The sequence below is a fragment of the Scophthalmus maximus genome, chromosome 13, assembly GCF_022379125.1.
Source record: "Scophthalmus maximus strain ysfricsl-2021 chromosome 13, ASM2237912v1, whole genome shotgun sequence".
Taxonomy (NCBI): Eukaryota; Metazoa; Chordata; class Actinopteri; order Pleuronectiformes; family Scophthalmidae; genus Scophthalmus; species Scophthalmus maximus.
In genome coordinates this window covers 8,148,056-8,172,942 of record NC_061527.1, presented here as the reverse complement: position 1 = coordinate 8,172,942, position 24,887 = coordinate 8,148,056, and the positions used below count along the sequence as shown (strand labels likewise).

The following is a 24,887-nucleotide window of genomic DNA, read 5'->3' as shown; positions in this document are numbered from 1 at the left end:
ACTGTGATGTTTTCCTTTCTGTGCAGCCTCGAGATCTTGCACTACTTTTATGTATTAATCATATATTTTTTTGCACAATATCAAAAATAAGATTAAAATACAAAGCATCAGACAAGAATATAATGAAACATTTATTGAAAATAAAATAGGTAAAAAAAATATCCTACATTTTTAATTTTATCCCCTTATACGGCCAGTTTTTATTATTATTTTTTAATCAACTGTCTCTTTCATATCTTAATAAATTTATTGTCTTAAGTAACACACTTCCATTTCGCTTATTTTTGCTTCTTGGAATATTTCGATTTATACTATCTGTACTATCCGTTTACAAAATCTTTACAGTATGTTTCACTGTGCAAGTACATTGACAATGAAGATGACTTGCCATGTTCTTGAGCAGTTTCACGTAAATTAAGTTGCATTTGAAAACTAAAGTTATAATTTGTATAATCATGTGGAAAAATTATTTCAAACAACTTTCAAACAACAATGAAATTTTCTTGCAACACTGAATTGACCGAAAAAAAATAACGTTAACCCAGCATAAAATGTGACACTGATAACATGCAGAGAACGGAATCTCCTGTACTATCAAACAGAAATAAGTTTAAAAAAAATAACAATAAAACACAAATAATAAAGTTGTCACAAAAGTTTTTGTCTTTGTTTAAAGATCTTCTAAAGCACATAAATTTTATTTTCATAAAGATGAAGAGGACATAATAACGTATTTATTTTTTGTCCAAACTCTGAAGACGACTTTAAAATGTTCAAACAATTTAGACGCAAGGTACTGCAAGAAATTCATCACGTTCAAAAAAACAAACAGAATTTGTTAAATTTATTTCATATTATTATTTGGCAAATGTCATGTCACTTCTTGATTTTCTTCCTTTTCTGAAACAGTTTACATTGTTTCTAAAAATCTAAATTAGTACGCTCATGACACAGGAAGCAATAGGCAGGTCAAGTTCACAGTGCATCTGTGAAAACAGCAGCAGCATAGATGATAACAAAAAAATATAATACACAAACCACTTAGCACATTATCAGGAACATTTACACCCCTGCATATTATTCATGAAATAATTCAATCAGCCAATCACGTGGCAGCGGTGCAGCTACAGGTCAGGAGACTCAGTTAATGTTCACATCAAACATCACAGTAAAGGGAAAAAATGTCATCTCAGTGACGTTGACATGATTTGGTCCGTTTGTTGGCGCAAGAAAAGCTGGTTTGAGTATTTCTTAATCTTCTGATCTCAGATTTTCATGCACAACAGTCTCTAGATTTTACTATGAATGGTGAGAAGAAAAACTAACGGCATGTACAGTACACACTATCCAGCATATGATCACTCACTATGAGCCACTCTTGGTCTATATATATGTATAGATGGGTTTCCGAGCGACATCATCACTGATGATACGTGCGTACACAGGCAGGGGGCAGGCGCCAAAAAATTAAGGAGAGTTTTTCAGGAGACCATTGTGAAAAGTTATGTTTGTGCCTATAAATGTGTGTATCACAACAAAGAACGTGTGGAAAATGTTCATCGTCCCAAGGGGGAAAACCCAGTCGCTCTGAGATCTGGGTTTTATGAGTTGTGTGGAAAGTTTTACCGTCAAACTGCAGGAATGAAGTGCAGTTTTCAGGTCAGACGGATCAATCCTAGGACTATACAAAGTGCCAAGATCATTAAGAGGAGAGCTGCCGTTAACGGACACGGCCGGTATTAGTATAAGATTCAGTCTGTTGCTCAACCAGAAGAAGCAGGATAGATGTCCGGATGTAGGCAGTTAGGAGCTTAAAAAATCCTTAAGGAAATCCTATTTCTGAGTAATACTTGATAGGTGTTGGGATCTGACACTTTAAACAGAGAGCTGATCCAGTACCTCCTGTACGGGGGAAAACTTCGGGGATCTAACAGCACATACTGTCGATTTTATGATGGGTTAACGGACAGAACAGACTCTGAAATGTGATGTGCCGGCCCACAGTCAACAAAAAAATCGCCTCCACTCATCGTTCGCCATTATGATATGATTATCATATTCTTATATTATCATATAAATTAGTATAAGCACCTGCCAAATAAGACAGTGCAGCCTCCATGTTCTAAACAGAACGAAAAATGAATTCCAAGCAAACAACTAGCTTGTAAGTTTTCACTTTGGTTAATGTAACTTATAAAAAAATATATTTCAGTCACTATACTGTCAGCGGCCTCCTGGCTTACTAGCCAACGTGAGTGAAAAATACAGTCAAATGAAACAGCTGACTCACTGTTACATTTCCTTTCATTTAAAAAAACTGCAATTCCAAAAGTTGTAAAGAGCAGTGAGAAAACATAGTGGGTTGGTTCCTTGACCAGCACTAATTTGCTGTACGAGTCAAAAATGCACCATACTCACATCTCCACTGAATCGATAATTCAGAGTTAATTACTGCCATCCACTGTACACACGGGGAAATACTGACCTGAGACGACTTGATTCTTGTGAAATCTATGGAGAACTGAAGCCGTTTTGAGACCAAAGACTTTGAGAGGCTCTGCCTCGTGTTCGTTTGGTGTTCCTAATAAAGTGCTGGGTGAGCGTATATAAAGAGTTATTCCATCATTACATAAACGGATTTATCCTCTAACCTGCCAAAACTTAGAAGTTCTTCATTTATAAATCAGCTGATGGAGATATAAAGTACAGCATGTCACCTTCAAGTCATTCACTGTTTCACATAAATAATTATTACTATTCCATGTCAAATCAAAAACATAAAAAAACGCACAGAAATGAAAGGAATTGCCACTCAGTTTTTGGGCACTTTAAAGCTTTGTGTGCAACAACACACAAAACACAAAACAAAAAAGTTGATACTAGTTTAAAAGGTTTGGAAATGAATTGCCTGTTACCGTTTATGAGCTTCCCACTACAACCACTCATAATAACTGGAAATTGGATTCAAGCGCTTAGGGCAGTCAAACAGCTTCTCATCCCTGAATGCTCCTGTAGGAGTGCACGTCATTAGGACATTAACAAACAAACTGGACAGACACACATAAAAACTGACACGAAGGAGAGAATGTTCCAACACTTCAGCTCCCACATCTCCTCCGAGTCCAGGCGAACAAATGGTCGATTTAAACTTGAGGAGTGATTTGTTGGTTTGTTGGAGGAAAGAAGGCCATCAGAATAACACGTGTGTGATGCACACATGGCTCTATTTGCAAAAGGAGGAAAGGAAGTTTTATCAGATAAAAAAAGAAAAATCCTCTTTTGCCTTCGAAGAATGACCTCACAGCTGAGCGTGAACTCCGTCTCTAAGTTTTCTCCTCCAGAGGTTTGGACGCTTCCTGCTGTAGATCAACAACATCGCTGTCTGACGTCAGGTGAGCATGTTGTCTGTCATCAACATCCTGTCAGCACAACAGAAACAATACACTCATCAATATAAACAATATCAAATCACCTCTTCAATGCTTTGTAGTATTTTTAACTTTTACTTTAAATTTTCAATTAAATGAAATGTATGTTTTCACTTTGTCATGTCTGAATATTTAAATTTAAATTTACACTACAATAAATACTTTGTGGGACCACTCTGCAATATATTGTTCTCTCCAAATTCATCCATGTTAGAGGAGATGTTTTTAAAATTAGCTTTTATGGCAACATTTTTAAAACTATTTGCTGGAGCCAAAAATTACACAATAAGAAAATTGTAACAAAATGTAAATCAGTGGCTATTCTTACAGTGAACCTGCTTGATAGATGAATCTATTATTCTGCAGTTGAGGCCACTTTTATTCTCTGACATACTGTACATTAACGAAGCACAGTAATAAATCCACAAATCCTTCAGTTACAACATTCTAGTCCGGGTTGATGTGGCAGGTGCAGTTGAACACACAGTGGAAACGATCCAGGAAACATTGAGCAACGTGTCCGTTTAATAAGCTCAGGCGTGGCAGACTTACTCTGTGTTTGAGGTAGGAGAGGTAGGTGTCCCACCCTAAAGTGACCACGTTGATGTACAGGACGCGGAATTTGGGCGAGAGGAAATAGAAGTTGACCATCTGGGCGGGAGGCCAAACACACCAGTCCATCTACCCACAGAAACAACATGGATTAGCATAAACAAAGCCGGACAGAGTTTTCAAGAGCAAACATCCTTAAAACTAAAACCAGACCGATATGGATTTTTGTCGGCTGATGCTGGTAGCGATATTAGGGAGTAAAAAAATGTTTGATACACACATATCGTCCAATATATACGTTTTTAAAAATTGACGATTCCTAAGATGTCGTTATCAAACACTTATGGCAAAGAAATGTAATTGAGGCTATGACTAAAAAGACAAAACAAATACAACCAAATTTATAGAGCTTGAATTAAGAAAATAACCAATTTCTATTATATAGAATGTAAACATGAATGCACATCTTTTTTGCATAGTTTACTGTGTAAAAGAAATAGTTTTCATATCAGCCAACATAAAAGGCGATACCACTCTGTGTCTGTTAAAAATTTTTAATTTTTGCAGATTTTTATCGGCCAACCGATATATCGGTCAGGCTGTTGTTACAACGGTGAGAAGAGGAGGGGAAGTCTGCTTTCCCAGGCAGAGGCGTGACACTGGTAAACATGGGCTGTTATTGTTGGTGCACGGTTGTATTTGCTCCGTCAATCACTTTCAGCTGACAAGCAAACAAGAATTCAGCTTTTTACGTATCTGACTGAGGAGAAACTGGTGGTTTCCTTTAGAAAGATTCTTCTAACAATCTTTTCTCCTAAAAAATAAAGACATTTGAAGATTGAGTCTGCAGGTCTCACCCTGACCATTGTACTTGCCTTATAAAATTCCCAGAACTTCTCTCTGAACTCCTCCAATCCTTCGGATAAAGTATGTCCCTCAGTGAGGCTCATACCTGCAGCAAACAAAGTAACCGGATGTCAGATGTGCGTCAGTGCGACCTTTGAACTCTGCCTCTGATATTGACAAACGCTGTCTTTTGTTTGACCTCATCCACGTCTTAAAGAACAACCTTTGACGCTGTAAACTCTGTCTTACGTGTGTGTGAGCTTGATTGTGTGTGTGTGTGAGATAGAAAACAGCGCATGCACTAACACCCAGATGAACGCTGATGTGTGTATACATGCATTGATAGAGAAAAAAAGAATATTCTCACCTAAAAAGTACCACAACCCAATTGTTGGTGAGGCGATCAGCTGGTCCACCAGAACCTTTTTGCCGACCGTGTGCATGGCCCTGCCCACGTAGACTCTGTCCAGCCAGGAGTACCAGTAGTGCAGCAGTGGACCCATGGAGCAGCCCACCACAAACATGGAACCTTTGGGGGGGGGAAATAATAACGGATCAATACATTAATGGCAAAAAGTCTCTCAGCTACTACGTTTTGTTCTTTATAAAAATATAGACATTTTGAGACTAAACTGTCTTGAGAAAAATTAGGATTAAAACTGTTTGCTAAGCAGGTCAGGGTTGAATATATGCTTATATTGTGGGGCCATTGCACCAAAAGAAAAGACTAGACATTTAGTTTAGTTTGGGTTTTTTGGACAGGAAATAGAACACAAAAACATTACATATTAAAGAATTTTAAAAAGAACACTAGGCTGTGCAAGGCAGTGTTTTACTGCTCCCTCCAATTGAAAGTATAGGGCCCGTTTTTTTCCGGCATCACTGCCAGATGTGTGCACCTGTAACCACAGGCAGAAGTGATGTCAAAGAATCCTGGAGTACACGTTAAATGTTGTTTTATATGTATTTATAGTGATTTATCACGCATGAGTAATTTAATTAGCGGACTACATGTACAACTGAAAGAAACATATGACACCACCCAGATGAAGTTAAGACAGCTAAAAACTTTGGGGCATAAAAGACTTGTAGTGCCCTCCTAAATATCAGCCAGATACGATAAGAGCAATGGGAAAAGGTTAATGAAATACTAGGGCCAAATACCGTGTGAGTTACTCTGAGTTAGGACTTGACTCGCTCTTCTGAGACTCTTGAGAGAACAGTCTCAGGTCTGAGAGTGTTTCAGTGGGTTACTTTCCAAAGAGGTGTCAGATTCCATGTGTCAAAACAAAATGTCAATGCAAAGGAAATAGTTCATGCACAAACAGAAACATCACCTGTCCTGCTCCAGTCTCTGACCCTGCCTGGCTCTTTGCGGATCTCCCGGCTCTGCTGCAGGCAGTCTCCCAGCGCCAGCATGCTTCCTCCACTCACGGTGTTGGTGAGCAGCAGGTACCGGCCCTGGAAAAGTGGCCGCCAGAAGAACTGTATCCGAACGAGGAACTCTTTACCTGCCTGGGGAAGCATGATGTTTGGACCATGGAGAGAGCACTGTCATCTGCAAAAGAGAAACAGCTCCCTGTGACTTTTTGTGTTAAATTTTTTTCTTCTTTAACACTGACTACACTAAAAGAAGGCTGTATCATTAAGACTTATCCATTGATTGAGATTGATGAATGGTCAACCTCCAAAAGATGCTACACCTCCAATGTAGAGGTTTGCAAAAAATTAAAGCCTCCCATCGCCCACATCTCCCAGAAACAAAACTGTGCAAGTACTCTAAAATGCTGAAACAGTTATGAACAGTAAATACATATTAGATAAGGATTCAAAACAACCACAAAAAACACTCTAATGTTAAAATCTATTCATTCGAACTAGATTTGAGCTTCAAAGTCTCAGGAAGTGAATTCATCTGAATCAAACTGATCTGAATGAATACATTAATGACTTTAGCCTGGCTGAAGTTTCTAGTATGAAGCAACAGTTCATAACAGTTTTTTACAGTAACTGGTGAAACAAATAAATCAAGGCTACTGATTAGTTTCGATTAGGCAACAGACAACTTTAATACAGTTTCAATTCAGTTTTCCCCCCCTAGAAAATCACATGGGTTCACTGACCAGTTCCTTCTCCGGGTGCTAGCGTTAGCCACAGGTTAGCCTTGAGGATAACCTTAACCAGGATGAACAGTTCCGGAGCGGACGGTGTTGCCACAGACAGAGGTTTAATGTAACGTTTTAAACTCACACACCGCAGTCACTGACACGGATTTCTGTGGACACAAGTTTTACATTCAACCGTTCAATAGTCCAACATGAACGTCGCACAACTATGACGTCTCGTGACACTCCGAGTCGGTGCTGAGTTTGAAGTCAGTTTTGCAATCGATACGTGTTTCCCCTCACCTTCAACTGGATCTAAACTCATCCCTACCACGAACCGGTCGTTTTAACGGCAGTTAATATGATCCCAACTCCCCCACAACCAAAACCTGGTGTCTCTTCTACCTTAAAGTCTCAACTTTACCGAGACATTAACCACAGCGGCCTTACGAATGTGAAACAGACTTCGACACAGACACCGTTTAGAGTGAGATGAACGTTAGAGCGCCGCCTGGTGGCGTGGAGAAACAATGGTCAAAACAGAGGTCACTGACATAACGCCTGGGTAAAAAAGTATCTCACTTTATCATTCCTTGTTTTTATCCACTGCTGGTGTGGAAACAAAAACATATTCGTGAGGCAGCTTTTTCGTAACACATGAGGAATTTATTTGTAAATCTGGTGTCCCTTCCACACCTGGTAAGTTGCCATTTATAAAGGGTTGATTTTTATTAATGCTGAATAAATAACTTACATTGTAGATCAAGCATTACTAAGAATAACTTTAGGTTGCCAGGTTGTGAAAAAAAATCTTCCTCCAGCATGATGCTTTCCCTTTCTGCTCTTTAATTCATTACAAACTCTGCAGTGAACTGTTTTGACCCCTTCTCTCCTGGGGAAACGTGTATTCTGCAGGACACACGGACCAAAATCCTTTTATAAACTGCTCATTTACATTTACACATGCAGACTTGATGGACTGTAGAATCCATGATGTATTCACATAAATGACTTTCTGACTGTCATTTGCTGACAGCTCATTAGAAAGACAGACTCAAAGACACTGTCACACTAGCATTTATAACTGCAAACCTTTTATGAAATATACACAACTTCTGTTGTCACTTGTCTTGTTTTTGCTGAAAACACATTGCTGATTGATCATTCCGTGTTTATCTGCATTAGTGTGCGATTGTGTAGGAGGGGCTCATCCTTGTGTTGTGATGTGAAGATGTTACCCAATATGTAGTTTTAAATTACTTTGTGACTTTTTTCTTTTTTTAACCCTGTCTTCTCTGTAGGAGCAGTTTTTCTCAAATCAAATCCGACTAAAAATCTAACATTCACAAATGCACAATGGGGGCGTGAAGTAAAAAAAATCCCATGTCTAAACCAGGTTTAGCATTTTATTTATATTTTATTCATCAATTGCAAACAAAAAAAACTGCTGGTCCTATATTTAGGTTACTATTGTGTACAAACTAAAAAATTAACGACACCAACAACAATAAATAACAATATAAAAATAATAACAATAATAAGAAAATAAGAAAATCAACAAAATTGAACCTAAATGTTCAATGAATCCTGTCTTAAGTAAGTATTATATAGGTTAAAATATATACTGTAGGTTATACAGGTTAGATACAACAACAGACAACGGCATGGCTTCTGCAGTGTAGTATTCCAATACTGTTGAAATGTTTATGCCGTGATATTTTTGCAGTCATTAGACAAGGTCTGGTATCGGGTGGAAATGGCAGCAGTGGTTACTAGTGACCCCCTGATCAATAATTTAGTCTCTCCGGCAGCGCTCATAAATAATAAATAACAGGTTGCGTATTTGAGGTGAAGCGTTTCAGGACAGTTGTTAAGCCGCGGCTCGGCATTCGTCAGACGAGCTGTCAATCATCCATACGGTCCCGCCCACCTGTCATTCACTTTACGGAGACGTTTTTTGGTTTTTTTGCCTGCATAAAGATGGCGGAGTTACGGAGGACTCTGGATATTTCTTTTCTTTCAAAATAAAATAGTTGAGTCTTTCGTGTTTAGATGCACGGTCAACGCCCGAGAATTCAGACAGTTAAAAGGTAAAACACTTATTTCACTCACCACAGTCTGTTTATGGATCTTGGGGAGTACTAGCACGTGTGAAATAAAAGTTTTATAAAGGTTTGTGGCTCCAGGGAAAAGCTGCGCGAAATCTGGTAGTTTGACGAGATGTCGATTAGTCTTCACTTGTGGCAGAAGACTAATCGACACATTTTGAAAATTAGGAAGCGGAGTTGGGGCTTTAGAAAGAATTATGTTTACCAGACCTCTGTAGCCCGATACTAACCTCTGCTTGAGGCTAGCAGCTTGAATCTAGATGATAGCTAGCTGCTACTAGCACTAGCATCACACACCAAAAGACAAACAGGCCTGTCGACACTTTATACACGGGCTATCTTCAGAAAGCTTGAAGTTAGGTCACTTCAAGCTTTCTGTTTAAAACTTTTGAAAAACATGCATCTCCATTTCATAAAGAAATGTCATCGTAATTGTCGCATTGACATTTTTTTTTAATTTGGGCAGTTTGTTCGGCAACAGCTTTTATTTTGGAATCCGCATCCGGATGGTGCGTTGCACAACCTTTCCGGCTTGACAGTGGTGGTGTTTCTGCGGGTGCTGGACGCGGTGGATAGCAGCCGGATAGAAATCTTCAAAGGTGCGATTTAAAAAATATATATCTTTATTGATTTATTGCTTTACTGCACGGAGATAGTAACCATACACGTATGTATAAATGTAGCACATTGCATCCTGAATTGATCGTTTTTTCTCGATATTGAAATACCCAGCAGAGGATTTTCAGATTGAAGAACCTCTTGATATCTTGCTTTAGAACAGCGGTCGTCATTGTGAAAACCACGAAACCGTCGTCAATGTGTGAAATACACGTTACATCGCGTTGTGTCAGTGTGGATGCATGTGGAGGCTGCTGCTGGCTCAGTGGCTCTCCGGTGTGAGTGACTCAGGGCCTGTCCTGCAGAGAAAAGGCGTTCCACACCGTCCGATGGGCTGAATGACAGAATGAATTCATACATGGGAACAGCAGGACGGAATACAAAAACACTGGTATCCCATTCATAAAGAAAAGCGGAGGGGAGTAATCGTACATCAGTTTTGTCATTTTTCTAATAATATTTCAATGAGAATGTATCATGGAATAACCTCACATAACCACTATTATATTATAATATTATTATAAAATATTATAGATTATCCGTATATAAGGAGGATTAAAGGAGGCCATGTAGGTTGAATCATATGGAGGACTGTTGTGTTCCTGTGGTAAAACAATATTGGTTATGTCTTCATATAAATTGTGAAGAACAGAATAAAAGCTCTACATTGACCCTCTATGTTGAGAGTTGCCAAAATACATATTTTAATTAATATAAGTATTAAAACGATTAGATTTAAACTACTCTGGCAGAGGTTCAGGGTACTTCAGTTAAATTCTTTGTACCTGCAAACATAGATTACCGAATGGGCCTTTTGGGCGAAGGCCCAGGAGCCTGAGGGGGCCGGAGGACCCCGGGCGAAAAACCATGAAGTGACTGATGACTGGAAGTGACTTGTTTCATAGTCATAGAGCTCAGTTAAAGGACACAAAACTACCAAAAAGAATCGCATTATGACTACAAATAGTCACAAAGGGATCCAGAAAAATGCACAAAAAAACACAAAGAGACTCGGAACCACCATCGGGACACACAAGTGATAAAAAGGAACAACCAGGGTTGCAAAACAACCAGGAAGAGATTGAAGACAATTACAAACAGACTCAAAATTACAACAAAAAGATGAAAAATAACCCCAAAGTGAGACTCAAAATAGCCAAAGAGAGAAATCCACTCTGCAACCTTAGAGCCTGGGGTTTCTACTTAGGAAGATTTGAGGGCCTTTGATCTGTCCGTGCCCAGGGGCCAATTTTCTCGTAATCTGTCCATGGCTCTAAAGACGTTTTTCTTCGTATTTGAAAGAGTCTGAATGTGAGCTCACAGTCTGAGGGCTGCATCTGCTCTTCCTCTGCTGACAGTAAAGTAACTGGCAGTCGAACCTGAGGGCGAGAGTGACGCATCTGCTGCTTCTCATGGAAAAAAAACAACACGTGGACGTCCATGATGCCAACTGCATCATGGACCAACTGCTCCGATACCGACCAGGATCGCACCGACACTTTGGGTTGATCTCTCTAACTACATGTCAGATTATTTACTCAGAGTTATCGGTCTTTGAGAGATTTTCATCTGAGAATTACTTCAAAGTGATGTCCTTGAAATCTTCTGTTGTCCAGAGTAGGTTTTATTATAATTGTGCTTTTGATCTCTCATAAGAATAACACAACATATCTGAAAGGGAAACAGGGAATTCCTGCAGATTTTAGAGCCAAAAACCTCAGAACCTTTTGGGCAAAAACATAATTTCACAGGCCATTAAAAAGCCTGCTATCACCATATGATAATCAAAGAATATTGATTAGTGTCTTTACCATTTGAAAAAAACAAACATTTTTTTAGATGGCTACATAGTCAGAATATCCATTTATCAAATAATGGACAAATCTAAAAACAGACAAATGTCCTGGATTCACCTGCGGCGCCAAAAACAAATCTCCCATATCCTGGCTGCTCCCGTCTCCGCTCTCTGTTTGCTGTGGAGGGAAAAAAAAAGATGAAGAGACGCTATTTTTAGCTCACCCTCCTCATCTGCATCCCTGCGCTTCCAAGAAAAGGAGACACGTGATTGGAGTAAAAAAAGGGGGAGAAAAATGCCATCTCAGACAAACCTGGAAGCGGCGTAACATCACTTTTGTGTCAGTGAGGAGGAGACATGTTCTCTGTTTTATCGTGAAATTGTTGTTCACCCGCACACGGCTGCTTGGTGATGAATGATGAGTCTGGTGATAATCATGAGATTTATTTTTCAGATGTTTGTAAAAAAAAATTTTTTACCAGGTTGTGCTTCAGTGGTCCAGTTTTACTGTCTCACTTTTACAAACAAATGTGAAAACTAGTAACACTGAATATTTCATACAATCTATCAATATATCAAAAAATATATATATCAGCAAATGAGATTTAAACCTATATTACCATACTTACTGCAAAAACACTCCATTGTGATTAAAAATCGTGCATTTAAAATTAGTACAAGAAACTAAAGTAAACCGATTCCTTTTCCTGAATGGCCCCTGTTGGTATTATATTTGTATATAATTGGATTGTTCTTGTGATGTACATGTAAGTGCTCCAATGTTTTAGTTGGTCCAGGTGGAGCTGATTTTAAATGCTTACTCTTTGGTTTAATCCCAAAAAAATTCATCATCTATGGTAAAATCGTGAATCTAGAAAGTAAGTAGTGTAGTCGAAGTATGAAGCAGTTTCAAATTGTACTTGCCTTGTACTAGATATATGTTCTAATGGAGAAGCCAAGGCAACAAATGCATTTGCTTTACTGCTGCAGATTCGTAGATCTCGCCTCATTTACTTTGTATATACTGTAGTTCAGTGTGATTGACCTAAAAAGTAGCAACTCTCACTAATGGCCAACCAATTTGAGACGGAGGGCGGGATTGATCCCTCGATTAGGAAGTATCGATATTGGCTTTTCAGTGTGTAAGCAGAGACTAAGGCTGGCAGTGGAAAGATAAACAGGAGTTGGAGAATGACGATGAACAAAGTGTTTGATTTGGACATTTATGACTGTCACTCGACTGTTGAGGTTCAATATTTGTAGAGTTTCTCCGCCACGTGCGAGAATTTTTACCTTGTCAGTTTTGGTCAGACCACTTTTTTCTATGTGGAGAGGAGAGAGATTGTCCCGTCTGTTTTTTGAGTGACGCACGGCCAGGCCAATCACAGGTAACGGATGGTGGCCTACTGCTGTATCTTGGTGAGAGTCTGTGCTGAAAACACCAGAGTGTTAGGGTATGGCGTCATCTCACGGCATCCAGGTGATCATTCGGTGTGTTGGATCGTACCTAGTATACATTTCAAAGATTTTGTTTTACACCCGTTAGATTTTCCCCCTCTTAAGAAAAACCTGTCTGAAGTCAAACTTAAATATGCGGTTTTCTGTGTGACTGTTCCCACAGGGTCACGTGGTGCGATTGTTGTTGTTGTTGTGATTCCTCTGTCGGTCATATCAGCAGGTCTTTAACTGTCTTAAAGCAGAAAGGTGTTTGGGTTATCTGGGATCAGCCGTGGATTAGCTGTGAGTCTGCAGGAAGCCAGCCAATACTGATTAAATGGGCCCGACTAGCCGACCGCAGCAGCACTTAGCTCTGGATCAATTTGGCTCCCGTAAGACGTCAATCTCCTTTCGGTGACAGGTTTAGAGGAGCTTGATGTTTAACAGGGAAAACTCTCAACTCTTAGTCATGATCAAATTAGGATTTTAAAAGATTTTAGATACTCCCTCTGGATGAAGAAAGTGGCTTGGAAATCCTGACAGAGATCTGACGATGTTTAACTGCGTGTTGCTGATAAAGAGCATTTCAAGGCAGCAGAATTCTCTAGGTTTTCCTCGACAGCGTTGTCATAATTACAATTTTTTTTAACTTCATATGCTACATACTTTGAATAATGCACTTTTTGCTGGTCTTACATAGAAATCTCACCATCAAAGTTGGCCCAGCATGAGCCCAGAAGCATACACAACAACAAATCCACCTTAATATGACCGTAGATGTTTAGACAGCCAAGTCAAATCCCATCATGTAAAAGTAACAGCAGTAACATGGGGGAGAGATGTGGATTTCAGTGTCATATTATCATCAAATCTTTCTACCTACAAAACCCTGAATATTCAAGTCCAGATAAAGGCGCGTCCCTCCTCCTCCATCTCCCTTCCCCCGCAATGACAGAGGAGCTGAGTTGTCCTCAGCAGCTCCTGTCAGTGTCCGTTGTGCAGTTTGTCCCACGTGACATTCAGTCTCATCTCACTCGTCTTGATTCTGGTTGTCAAACCTTGTGCGAGAGTTTTAATCTCACACGCAATTTGATTTGATCAAATAAAACCATCTCTAATATAAGAGGGGGGCTGCAGGACATGTGCACAGTGAGAATTTGTTAATTACTTTGAGATTAAGCACAGAGGCCTAAGTCTTTAAGCTTCTGTATCAAATTAGTGTTTAGTGAAGGTTAAGCCAACTCTCTTCTCCACAGCTAATCTCTGAAACACAGAGGAAAGGCTGCGGTAATCTCACTGCGTTCAGCGGACACTGAACGGCCTCTCCTTAATGCCAAAAAAAGGCCTGTGGAATGTGTTTGACAAGATCCAGACTTCCAACAGTGGCGGCTAATTTTTAACCTCCTCTTATCGCTTAGCTATTAATAACTCTCAAATGCTTACCATTCATGTTTTAGGTGTTAAACCAACTTTGGTCGAGAACCAGCCCAATAAGTAAAAGTTTTACAAACCCAAGATTTTAAGAAAACATTAGGAATGAGGTTGAGATGCAAATCAAGCCTCATACTTTCATTTAGTTTTATACTTGCAGGGAATTGTCTCATCCAAAGAGACACGATGTAGAAGCAAATATAATCAGGATGTTTAGATGAAGAGGACAATCTGAACTGACTGTAGGACCCTGGCTTGATCATCTTTCTGAGTTTAGAAGTAGGTCTGTCTCACTGTAACACTGCTGACTCGGCTCAAAGGAACTCACCGACAGGCTGGATTTGCTGCCGAGCTGAGTCGGCACTTCGGTGCAACAGTAACACAAATGGATACATTTCTAATAAAGCTTGGCCAAGAGTGGATATCGAACACCCAGCCCCCGGCTGTGATCAAGTACGATCTCGCTCCTCTAGCGTCGACGCGCAACAAACCACAAATGTGTTGAGGAAGGGTCGGAGCTTCTTTATTATTTAGCAAGCGTCTCTCTGTCCCTTTGTGTAAACCGATAGGCCTGAGTATGTGAGGAGGGTGCGCTTGTTTTGTTTGTGTTTTATTCCCTGAGAGTTCTTGTGTTCCGCTGCAGCTGAGTCGAGATAATAGACTAAATATAGAGCGGGGTGTACTGAGTCAAAGTCCTGGGGGCCCAAATCATTGTGCTCTCAAGTGTCGACGAGGTCTCCTGAATCATTTGAGCCCTTAATATCCTTGAATTCCTGTTGTCCAGCGTGGCAACGTAGCACTGGGCAGTTTGAGTCAAGCAGCTGGTAGTTTGTATCTGAGGCAGTTCAGGGTTTGAATAGTTGAATAGAATAACAAACATATCCTGGCGAACTTTCCTTCAGATGAACTTGCCGTAGTTTTTTGTGAGGTAACTAAATCTAAAGTTGCCACAGTCATATACTTACCTCTGAGTTGTGTCGGTGTGGGTGCAGATGTCAGGCCACATCTTTCCCAACCGTTCAAGATCGTCCCTGGGCTGTGACTGAAGTTGTTTGCATGGGATTCCCATAATTGCCAGGCCTGTGCAGAACAAGCGATCCACATGAGTACTAGCAGCTCTACCTGTGTCTCTCTGGACTCGACTGACGTGTCCGACTCCCATCAGGTTGCAAGGAAACGCCCGAAATAATACTTTAGGCAAAGACAAGAACTCAAACTAACTTCAGCCTGGTGCGAATGCATTATTCTGCACACATCCCCGGCTTGATTATGACGGATGGAGCCATTTGCCGCCAACATTTTACCAACCCAGATGGGTTTTCTGTTTCTCCCCTGACATTGCAATATGCTGCTTTGATTAATTACCACGAGGCAAATGTGCAATGTTTAAAAGCCTGACTAGTTAATCACCATCATTTGTTCTGCTTTAGTCTAACAGATGCCGATGCAATCTCATCTTTTGTCAAAACGCCTACTAAATAAATGTATGACCTTTGCAAACATGATTTATTCCTATTAATGTGTGTTGTATCCTCGAGACTTTAAAGGAGATGGTCATTAAGTCCAGGCAACCTGTCTCCTCAAAATTATGTTTATAGACAACTAATTTGCAACAGAAAATATGTTTTGTGAGAACATGATTGTGACCAGATAAGATTTTCTTTTAATGAAAAGTGGAAATCTTGTTAATTTAAATTTTTTGACAATTTGCAATTATGTTTTATTACAGCAAGTATCAGCAAAATGTTCACAGACAAGACATTAGTTGTCTGCCTACATTCAGCATTATTTTTTAATGAATATGTTTATGCTTTAATGATTATGTCATAACACTTTCCCACACAACATGTGTCATTAAGTCCTCTCATGGTCAAGTGCTAGTCCAAAACAAAAATAGACCTAAACAATGAGATTTTGAAGTGGATCAAACAGGAAATTCAAATTTGCTCTTTCCAGAAAGGACACGGTGTTCCATTGTAAAGCACTGCCACATTTTGAGGTCACAGCAGTTATTTAATTAAAGTTGTATTTTTCCTCTGTAGATGGCCTCGGCAACAGCAACCTACGGGCAGAAGGAGTCTTCAGACCAGAACTTTGACTATATGTTCAAGATCCTCATCATCGGAAACAGCAGCGTGGGCAAAACCTCCTTCTTGTTCCGCTACGCCGATGACTCCTTCACACCGGCCTTTGTCAGTACAGTGGGCATTGACTTCAAGGTGAAGACCATCTACAGGAATGACAAGAGGATCAAGTTACAGATCTGGGTAAGACAGACGGAGTTATTTGGTAACTCAAATTTAGATGTTGAGTTGAATGAGAGATGTTGTGTCTACAATGACTTGAAATTAACACTTATGATATTCTAGTTACCTTAATGGTCTGTTTGAAAATAGTGCTCAGTGACATATGTAATCTACATTAGCTACATATTTCCATATATGCATAAAGATACCGTGGTTCATCACCTTGCTCATGGACATTTGGCGGCGTGAGTGTGAAAGTGAAACTGTACCAGAAGCAATTTGTCCAACTGGGTTTGGTCACTGTAATGTCGAAACTTGCTAGACAAACTTTCTTGTATTTCATTTACACCGTCACCGATCATGAGACTCTTTCAGTGACATTTTGTAAATCATTACATCATTTCCACCTTTACCACATGTTCTGCAGCTGACCGAGCTGTGATGGCGAGCAGATAATTGTGTGTGTGTGTGTGTGTGTGTGTGTGTGTGTGTGTGTGTGTGTGTGTGTGTGTGTGTGTGTGTGTGTGTGTGTGTGTGTGTGTGTGTGTGTGTGTGTGTGTGTGTGTGTGTGTGTGTGTGTGTGTGTGTGTGTGTGTGTGTGTGTGTGCGCACGCGCGCAGCTGCCTCTTTGTCAGCCTTTGCCAGGTCTTGCCTCTGGTACAGGAGATGCAATCGGCCAATCAGAACATGAGAAAGGAATAGCTGGGTGCTGCTCTCCCCTCCCCCATTACTACACATCTCCCTGAGTAGATATCTCCTCCCCTCCCTATAAACACACACAGACACACACACGCGCACACACACACACACACACACACACACACACACACACACACACACATACTCATAAAATCCCCATCCCCCACCTCTCGACATCTCAGCTGATACTCCAGTAGAGTAAAAATGAAAATGCTTTGAGTCAAAGTTTGCAAAAAATCTGTTTGGTCTCAACTCTGTGTTGATTGTGTAACACCACTCAGTGCTACTTACGCTGATATTTTAGGTGTAGAGGTGATGCTCTCGTCCCGAGCGACCTGCAGCGCATGAAGTGGATGTGCAGAACAACAGAGCAGGACAGTTAGAGAACATCACAACCAACAGTATGGAGAGTAGAGGTCAGAGCTATATATAATGCTCAAAATACAATCTCCTTGTGAGCTGAAGGATGAGAGTGATCATGTGTGTTTTGAGTAAATAGATACATAGATTTGTCCAAGAAAAGTGTGTGCGTGCGTGCGTCACTCTTTTGCTCTGCTGATCTCCACACTGACGGCAGAGGAGTGATGCTCGGCTCAGAGGGAGATGCAGGGTGTTGGGTATCAGAGGCACTGTGCTTTAATTCCCTGAGCGTTCATTAGGGTTTAGCACTGAAATTCAACCTCACCAGAGCCTGTAGCCAAGGAGAGAGAGGCAGGGAGGAAGAGGCAGGATCACTCTTTTGGCAAAGCTCACAGCAGAGATAAAGATAAGAGGAGGAGCTGATGAAGTGTCACCTCCTGGCAGATTCTACAACCACCAGAGGCCTTTTAATATTCTGGTTGTTATGGAACACGTGGGAACCCTGTGTCAGTCTGACATGTTGACCGTAATGTCTGATCTTCTGTGTGTGTGTGTGTGTGTGTGTGTGTGTGTGTGTGTGTGTGTGTGTGTGTGTGTGTGTGTGTGTGTGTGTGTGTGTGTGTGTGTGTGTGTGTGTGTGTCATTTCTGAAATCATAGCAGGAAACTTAGTCATGATAATAACATCTAATTCCTGCCTTTTGGGACATTCGGCAATTTTAAACATCTGACAAATTCCTTAATGATGAATCAGAAAAACAAAGTTACTGACATCACCTCACATCACACCCTCGAACTGGTGATTTTCTATAATACTATGATTTGGAAAATAATTCATGATATTCATGAAATAATATAATTATTCACCAAGTCTTGATTTGGCTTTGATTCCCTCTGCAGTGTTCAATCGCTTCACAAGCCAAATTCATTAACTTAAAACAAGAAATCAATGTGTTGTCAGGGGATCTATCTGAAACCTTTTCAGACAGAGAAAGTTAACTCCAGACTAACAGCATGGGGAAATCAGTCATTTTATTTAACATGTAGTGTATTTAGAGTTTAAAATGTTGCCTTCAATAAATTTGCTGATGCAGCAAAAGTCTTAAGTGCAGAGCATACATTTCTTATGACTTTCTGCGCTGCAGTGGTCAGCAGCTCTCCAACAGCAGTGCAGGCTGTATTGGCTTCAATGGGATTAGATGCATTTGAAAAAAGATTTTTGGACCTAAACTAACTTGCTGTACTTTACAACAATCCTGCTGTACGATTCTCATCATGTGAATTGTAATTACTATAACCTGGACCTGGGTCACCTGTGGGAGGAGTAGGATGAAGTAGAGAGTTCATAAAAAATGTCCCTTAAACTGCTGCTTCCGTCTTTTCCAGGACACGGCGGGTCAGGAACGTTACCGCACCATCACCACGGCTTACTACCGAGGAGCCATGGGCTTCATCCTGATGTACGACATCACCAACGAGGAGTCCTTCAACGCCGTCCAGGACTGGTGTGTGTGACTTGCTGGCTGGGTGGTTGGTCACGTGACACTGTGTGTGTGTGTGTGTGTGTGTGTGTGTGTGTAGGTGTGTGTGTGTGTGTGTGTGTGTGTGTGTGTGTGTGTGTGTGTGTGTGTGTGTGTGTGTGTGTGTGTGTGTGTGTGTGTGTGTGTGTGTGTGTGTGTGTGTGTGTGTGTGTGTGTGTGTGTGTGTGTGTGGACGTTGGCTCAAGTGATGTATCAAGTCTGAAATAGATGTAGACATTCTGCAGATTGATGAACAGAGTAGATGATCCGGTTCAGGTTTCAGTATGTATTGTTTTAATGTTCCGCTGCATCCGCATCCTCTGTGGCTGCAGGCGAACCAGACACTGCAGGGAATATTATCTTTGATCCTTTTTTTTATCCTGATGGGACTTTGGCTCAGACCTTAACCTTCTGATTTCTGTGCACATTCTGAAAGCACCTTTGACAAAACAGAAAAAATGATTTACATTAGTATACATATAATAATTTAAAGCAACTGCACATTGTGTACACAGCCTCTGAGCTTCCCTTCTGACAGCTGGGTGTGTTGGTTCGCAGGTCCACTCAGATCAAGACGTACTCGTGGGACAACGCCCAGGTGCTGCTGGTAGGAAACAAGTGCGACATGGAGGACGAGCGAGTGGTGAATGGGGATAGAGGCCGGCAGCTGTCGGAACACCTCGGTGAGTTTATGGTGTTCACTGTGCACACACACACAAACACGCACACACACACACACACACACACACTGCACAAACACCACGTAAATATGACTCACCCTTGTGTACACTGAGTTAACAGGAGGACACTAAAACGTCACAGGCACTTTTACAAGAACTTTTGTAGTTTGAAATCTTCATGCTTTTGATGTAATAGTAACTGAATATTCTAACCTGTCAAATAAAAGTCTATAAAGACTTTGTCACAAGGGTTTAAAATGACAATTCTTGGTTACATCCTTTAACTGTTTCTTGGCCAAGCACAGTTTGTTGTTGTCATTGTGTGGTTGCCAGGCAACCTGTGCAGACCTTGCACTGGGGGTGCTGGCTGAATGGACAAAAAAGTTACGTTAAAAAACTCACTCTAAAACCACAAACTGTTGTTTGTACAGTTCTGTTTATGGATTAAACAATGAATTTATAACATGCAATGTTTAACATGTTAACTACTTAGCTTCATTAGCTTCTTTAGGATCAGAGGAATTTGTTACCTTAGGACAGAGCCAGCTCACTGTTTCTCCCTGTTTCCTGTCTTAATGCTAAGGTATGCTAAGCTAAACACCTGTTGATTCCAGCCCAGTACTTCACCGAAGTCCTAATAGGCAAGTCTGGCCCCTCAGCAGCCATCCTGGTTAGCGGCCCTGACTAGTTTTTGCGAGATTATAAGGCCAGGTTCCCTGTCTAAATGAATGGGGAGAGAGTCACAACTGCACTTCCAGGGGTTACTGTGATTTTTTTTTTTTTTAAAATGCATAGATAAATATGATACAATACTAATAATTGAACTTGGGTACATTCACACTCATTCCCATTGCTAGCTTTGTACTCACCAGAGAAAGTAAAATTAGCCATGTTTCTTAAAGTGACTGACGTGAATATTTTGTCCTACTTGGCTTCTACAATATTAGGCACATGTAGGTTTAATCTCAAAATACTGCGTCCTCATTAAACCTCTCTGACCCCTATCCCAAACACACTTTCCACTCCAGGTTTTGAGTTCTTCGAGGCCAGTGCCAAGGACAACATCAATGTGAAGCAGACCTTTGAGCGCCTGGTCGACATCATATGTGAAAAGATGTCTGAGAGCCTGGACGCCGGAGATCCCGCTGTCACGGGGGCCAAGCAGGGGCCCCAGCTGACAGAGCAGCCGGCTCCACCTCACCAGGACTGTGCATGTTAAAGCTGACTACTCCCCCAAAAAACCCTTTCCCTCCTTCCTCCTCCTCCTCCTCCTTCTCCTCCTTCTTCTTCTTCTTCTTCTTCTTCTCCTTCAGCTGGATCCCAGGGCCCAGGGGTCTTGACTCCATCATCCTTTTCACTTACTTTCCTTCTTCTATCTGTAACTCAGTACGGATCATTGGCTGATGGTCACAAGAATCAGGTTGGAAAATGGCTGAAACGCTCTGAGATACCAGTGGGCCAGTGCTTGAGGTGTGGTTGTTGCTTCTGGTTCCTCCACATACAGGTGCAAAAATGTGTTGGATTTTTTTCTTATCAGAGCTGGTGTTGTTGGTCTGATGCCAAAGCAAGTTCAGTTCAACCAAAGTGTTTCAGACTCTTTGCAACCTGGGTTCTTTCAGTTTCCCAAACTTGTTCTCTGTTGTCTCCCCGCTCCTCAGTGTGGTTTTACAAGAAGGATTTGACGGCGTCCGTCCTCAGAGTGCCATTTAAATCCTTCCAATGTTTACAGTACTTTGTTTCATGTCCGTCAAATGTTTTTGAAAAAAGATGTCAGCCTCAGATTTGGTGACCAATAAGGTCGAAGTGGAGTTATCTGTATGTGGGAAGAGATGATCAATACCGATGTGTTGTATTACTTATATGATTCTGGATATATACAGAATCAGATATACATGGATCTGTGTTTCTTTTCGTTGTCTCACCTCGTGTCTAAACATGGATGCTGCAGGTATTGGAAAGAGTTGTGTTTTTGTTCCATCTGGCCTTTTTTTAATTTACATTTTTTTTGTTACATTTCTTCAGCAAACTTTTTTTGTATTCTGGTGCCCCGTTTATTCTTTACATACATGAAACACTTGGTGAGGGAAAAAATGAACAAGATATAGCTAAGTAAAAATAGTATTAAAAAAAAATATGAATATGAAGAGACACATTTTATTTAATTATACTTAATTATATTTATTTCAAATGTACATATAAATGTTGTGCAATATATATAATATCTACAGGTATGCATTTCTGGAAATGAATTTTAAATGGTATGAAATTCAATGAGGATAGTATCAAATCTAAAAAAAGAAAAAAAAAGGTATATGTTGTAGAGTTTGTTTGGAAGATGTGTGGATTGCATCAAGTCCCTGTTGGTTTGATCCCATGCTGCTTTCCGGGGATGTTGCAGAAGTCGGAAATTCTTTTGAAGAGAAATGCAGTGGCGTGATGCTTTGAGTGTGAATTACAAGTCAGAAATTTCGTAGTACGTTTTATCATCCTCCAAATCCACCTCGGTGTGATGACGTGTAACATCTTAACAAGGCTCTGATGTGAGAGGAAGCAGCTGTCTGGAGAAACTGTGTTGCATCATTAACGTCATTTTAATATCAGGAGTCTCGAGTCCTCTGAAAACTCAAAGTCATCTAGGTTTAGCAATAAAATTGTAATTAGGGTGGTAAATGTTTTGATTTGCTTCTAGTCCCAACAGCTTCAATATGTCGTTGTTTCTGCTGTCACTGACGGTGTAAAGATTTAAGGGCATCTGAAATTCACTCTATGCAACACTGTTCAGTGTTTTAAATCAGGCGGAGAAAATCTCGCAGGAAGCTGGTTTTTTTCTGAGTAGGACCAGCAAATTATTCACAATGGAGCAAACTTTTTGGGATTTCCCTCCCTGTTAAAGACAGTCGCAAGTTGATCAAATCTCAATAGAAAAAAAACTCACATTTCAATGTTTTCTAAAACATGTTGTTGAAATGGGTTTGGAGGATGCAAACAGCGTGGTTTGGCTCGATCATTTGTTATGGTATTTTGCACCTTTTTTATGATAGTTTGACCCCAGGGAGTGAAGGTAAACATCAAGAGAGAATAAGCCTGTGTTGAAGATCAACCAGAACTGAGTTTGTTGTTGTGACCTGGCTCAAATATTGGACCAATAGGCCTCATTGATGCGCAGACTTTGGTTTCTACATCACTGAATCCATCAAAACAATGGCCTCAGACAGCAAAGATAATAGTGACAGGCGGTACAAATTGGTGGAGACTTGTAACATAATCACAGGCGATCTGTTTAGATTCTAAATCTAAATCGCACAGAATGGAATCAGGTCTACCATACTGTATGTTTGCAGTATCACTCGTGTTTAATTTTTTTTTGGGACAGATTTGTTAGGCGCCATCTTATCTCTGGACACATTCTCAATGTTTCTTTGCTCAACAAACGTCTCTCTTAGGAAGACGTCTTCAGAATCAGTATTACGGAGCAGCTTTATTAGATGCTGGCGGCCTCTTGTGTGAGCCTGCGTTTTTTTCTCCGTCTGTGTGTAGTGTTATCTCCAGTACTCGGTCTTCAGGTGAACAACGGACGCCACTGTTTAAATCAGCTAGAGGCTGATTGTTCACAGACCAGACATCTGCCGAGCCACTTTCTTTTGAGCCGATCCGGGAGTCAAATATTCTGTTCTGAGGTTGTCTTGGTTCCAACAACACTGCGTTGCGCCTACAAAACATTACTCACTCTGGACATGCATTTACCTCCTTCCCTCGGAAACTGTCAGACTGTCGGGTTGATTGAGTACAGTTGAAACTGGATTGCCAGGTTTCCCTGCATTACACGTCATCGGAGATCGCTGCAGAGGCGTGTTTAGCTGTAGGATTGAGAAGTGGGACCAATTTTAAAAGTTGAGATGTGTAACAAAACAAGTGTTGTTCGGTGGACTGAAATGAACCCTGTTCAGTTGAAAATACATTCCTGTAATTTTGACTCGAGGCTTGCTGGTGTGCACTGCAATCTTTATTCAATTACAGTTAAAAAAAAATTATGAAGACAAAGGTAATCGCCTATGGATTGAGAGGAAATGCACTAAAAACATGACTCTGGTTGGCAAAATCCCAGACTTCCTGAATTCAGTGACTTAAGCGAAGATTAAAAGCAAATCTGTTTCAGAAAAACGTTCATTTTGAGACTAACTGCTGCGATGGTTGACTGTCAATAAACACAATAAACCTGGGGTCTCGGATGAGCCACTGGCTATTGAAGTGTGAGAAATGAGGCCCAGCAAAGTAGTGACACTGTTGTGAGAAAGGAAGTGATGATTTGGAAAGAAATGATCACAACAAACCTGGGAAATTATTATTTTTTTTCTCCTGCATATGGTTTACTTCTCACTGGTTGTGACTGTTTCTTTTCCAGCAAAATACGAACTTTTAAACTGTTCTCTCCTATCTTAACATGTCTTCCTCTCTATATAAACCAGATCTGTAAATATTGTACCTTTGAGTCATATGTGTGGATCGTGTTGTATCAACTCAGGCTTGCAACAACAAAAACAAAGAAATAAAAGAGAGAGAAAAAAAAGTCAGTAAAAACCTTCAAACCCCAAAAGAGCCATGTTGTACTGTATCTGCATTCATTTCTCAGCCTGCTTGTGAATGAATGTGTCACCCGGTTACAAAGCAATGCACACTACAGTGTCTACACAAAAACAAATGCCCTCCAGCTCGGTAGAGGTTTGCCGACTTTAGATCTTCTACTAGCACGCTCGAAACACGTACCTTTATTTGGTCTCGTATCACTGCCTCTTCAAATCCTCCTCGGTTTGAGCTGTTAAGATGAGAGAACATGCTGTGGATGTTTTTATCTGTACTTTGTGGTAAAACAATAAAAGAAAAGTTGCTAACACTCTTGTTCATGAAGAATTTGTACCTTTAGGAAGTGAGAGGCCTTCTAATGCGGCGTGACATCCTGAGGTGACCTTCAACACAACCAAACAAAACTGTGGCGCAGGTTTGTTCGATTGTTATAGAGTCATGAAAGCTCAGGCTCGTCTAGGTTTAGCAGCCGAATTGCCATTT

At 40.5% G+C, this 24,887-nt stretch overlaps 2 protein-coding genes across 3 annotated transcripts; one reads left to right on the top strand and one right to left on the bottom strand.

Annotated features, from left to right (window-relative positions):
* Positions 1 to 829: 829 nt before the first annotated feature.
* mpv17l2 (MPV17 mitochondrial inner membrane protein like 2) lies at positions 830 to 7,383 on the bottom strand. Its single transcript, XM_035647946.2, has 7 exons — positions 7,235 to 7,383; positions 6,950 to 7,101; positions 6,164 to 6,384; positions 5,194 to 5,355; positions 4,856 to 4,932; positions 3,981 to 4,109; positions 830 to 3,419 (listed from the first exon to the last, which is right to left on the bottom strand). The coding sequence occupies exons 3-7, from the start codon at positions 6,351 to 6,353 to the stop codon at positions 3,324 to 3,326; spliced, it is 654 nt and encodes a 217-aa protein (XP_035503839.1). The 5' UTR covers positions 6,354 to 6,384; positions 6,950 to 7,101; positions 7,235 to 7,383; the 3' UTR covers positions 830 to 3,323.
* Positions 7,384 to 8,879: 1,496 nt separating this feature from the next.
* Positions 8,880 to 24,714, top strand: rab3ab (RAB3A, member RAS oncogene family, b). 2 transcript variants are annotated; one of them, XM_035648101.2, is made up of 6 exons: positions 8,884 to 9,021; positions 9,506 to 9,638; positions 16,363 to 16,587; positions 19,010 to 19,128; positions 19,702 to 19,826; positions 20,852 to 24,714. In XM_035648101.2, the coding sequence occupies exons 3-6, from the start codon at positions 16,363 to 16,365 to the stop codon at positions 21,040 to 21,042; spliced, it is 660 nt and encodes a 219-aa protein (XP_035503994.1). In that variant the 5' UTR covers positions 8,884 to 9,021; positions 9,506 to 9,638; the 3' UTR covers positions 21,043 to 24,714. The 2 variants fall into 2 exon arrangements, with proteins under 2 accessions (XP_035503996.1, XP_035503994.1); XM_035648103.2 differs by lacking the exon at positions 9,506 to 9,638 and having other exon boundaries at positions 8,880 to 9,021.
* The last annotated feature ends 173 nt before the right edge of the window (positions 24,715 to 24,887 follow it).

Bases quoted from the DNA above. Each gene is read 5' to 3' on its own strand.
- rab3ab (XM_035648103.2), top strand. From the start codon at position 16,363: ATGGCCTCGGCAACAGCAACCTACGGGCAGAAGGAGTCTTCAGACCAG. The intron at 16,588-19,009 runs GTAAGACAGACG...CGTCTTTTCCAG, and splicing joins GGATCAAGTTACAGATCTGG to GACACGGCGGGTCAGGAACG. The intron at 19,827-20,851 runs GTGAGTTTATGG...TTTCCACTCCAG, and splicing joins GCAGCTGTCGGAACACCTCG to GTTTTGAGTTCTTCGAGGCC.
- mpv17l2 (XM_035647946.2), bottom strand. From the start codon at position 6,353: ATGCTTCCCCAGGCAGGTAAAGAGTTCCTCGTTCGGATACAGTTCTTC. The intron at 4,933-5,193 runs GTGAGAATATTC...TGTTTGCTGCAG, and splicing joins TGGGTTGTGGTACTTTTTAG to GTATGAGCCTCACTGAGGGA. The intron at 4,110-4,855 runs GCAAGTACAATG...TTCTGTGGGTAG, and splicing joins AGTTCTGGGAATTTTATAAG to ATGGACTGGTGTGTTTGGCC.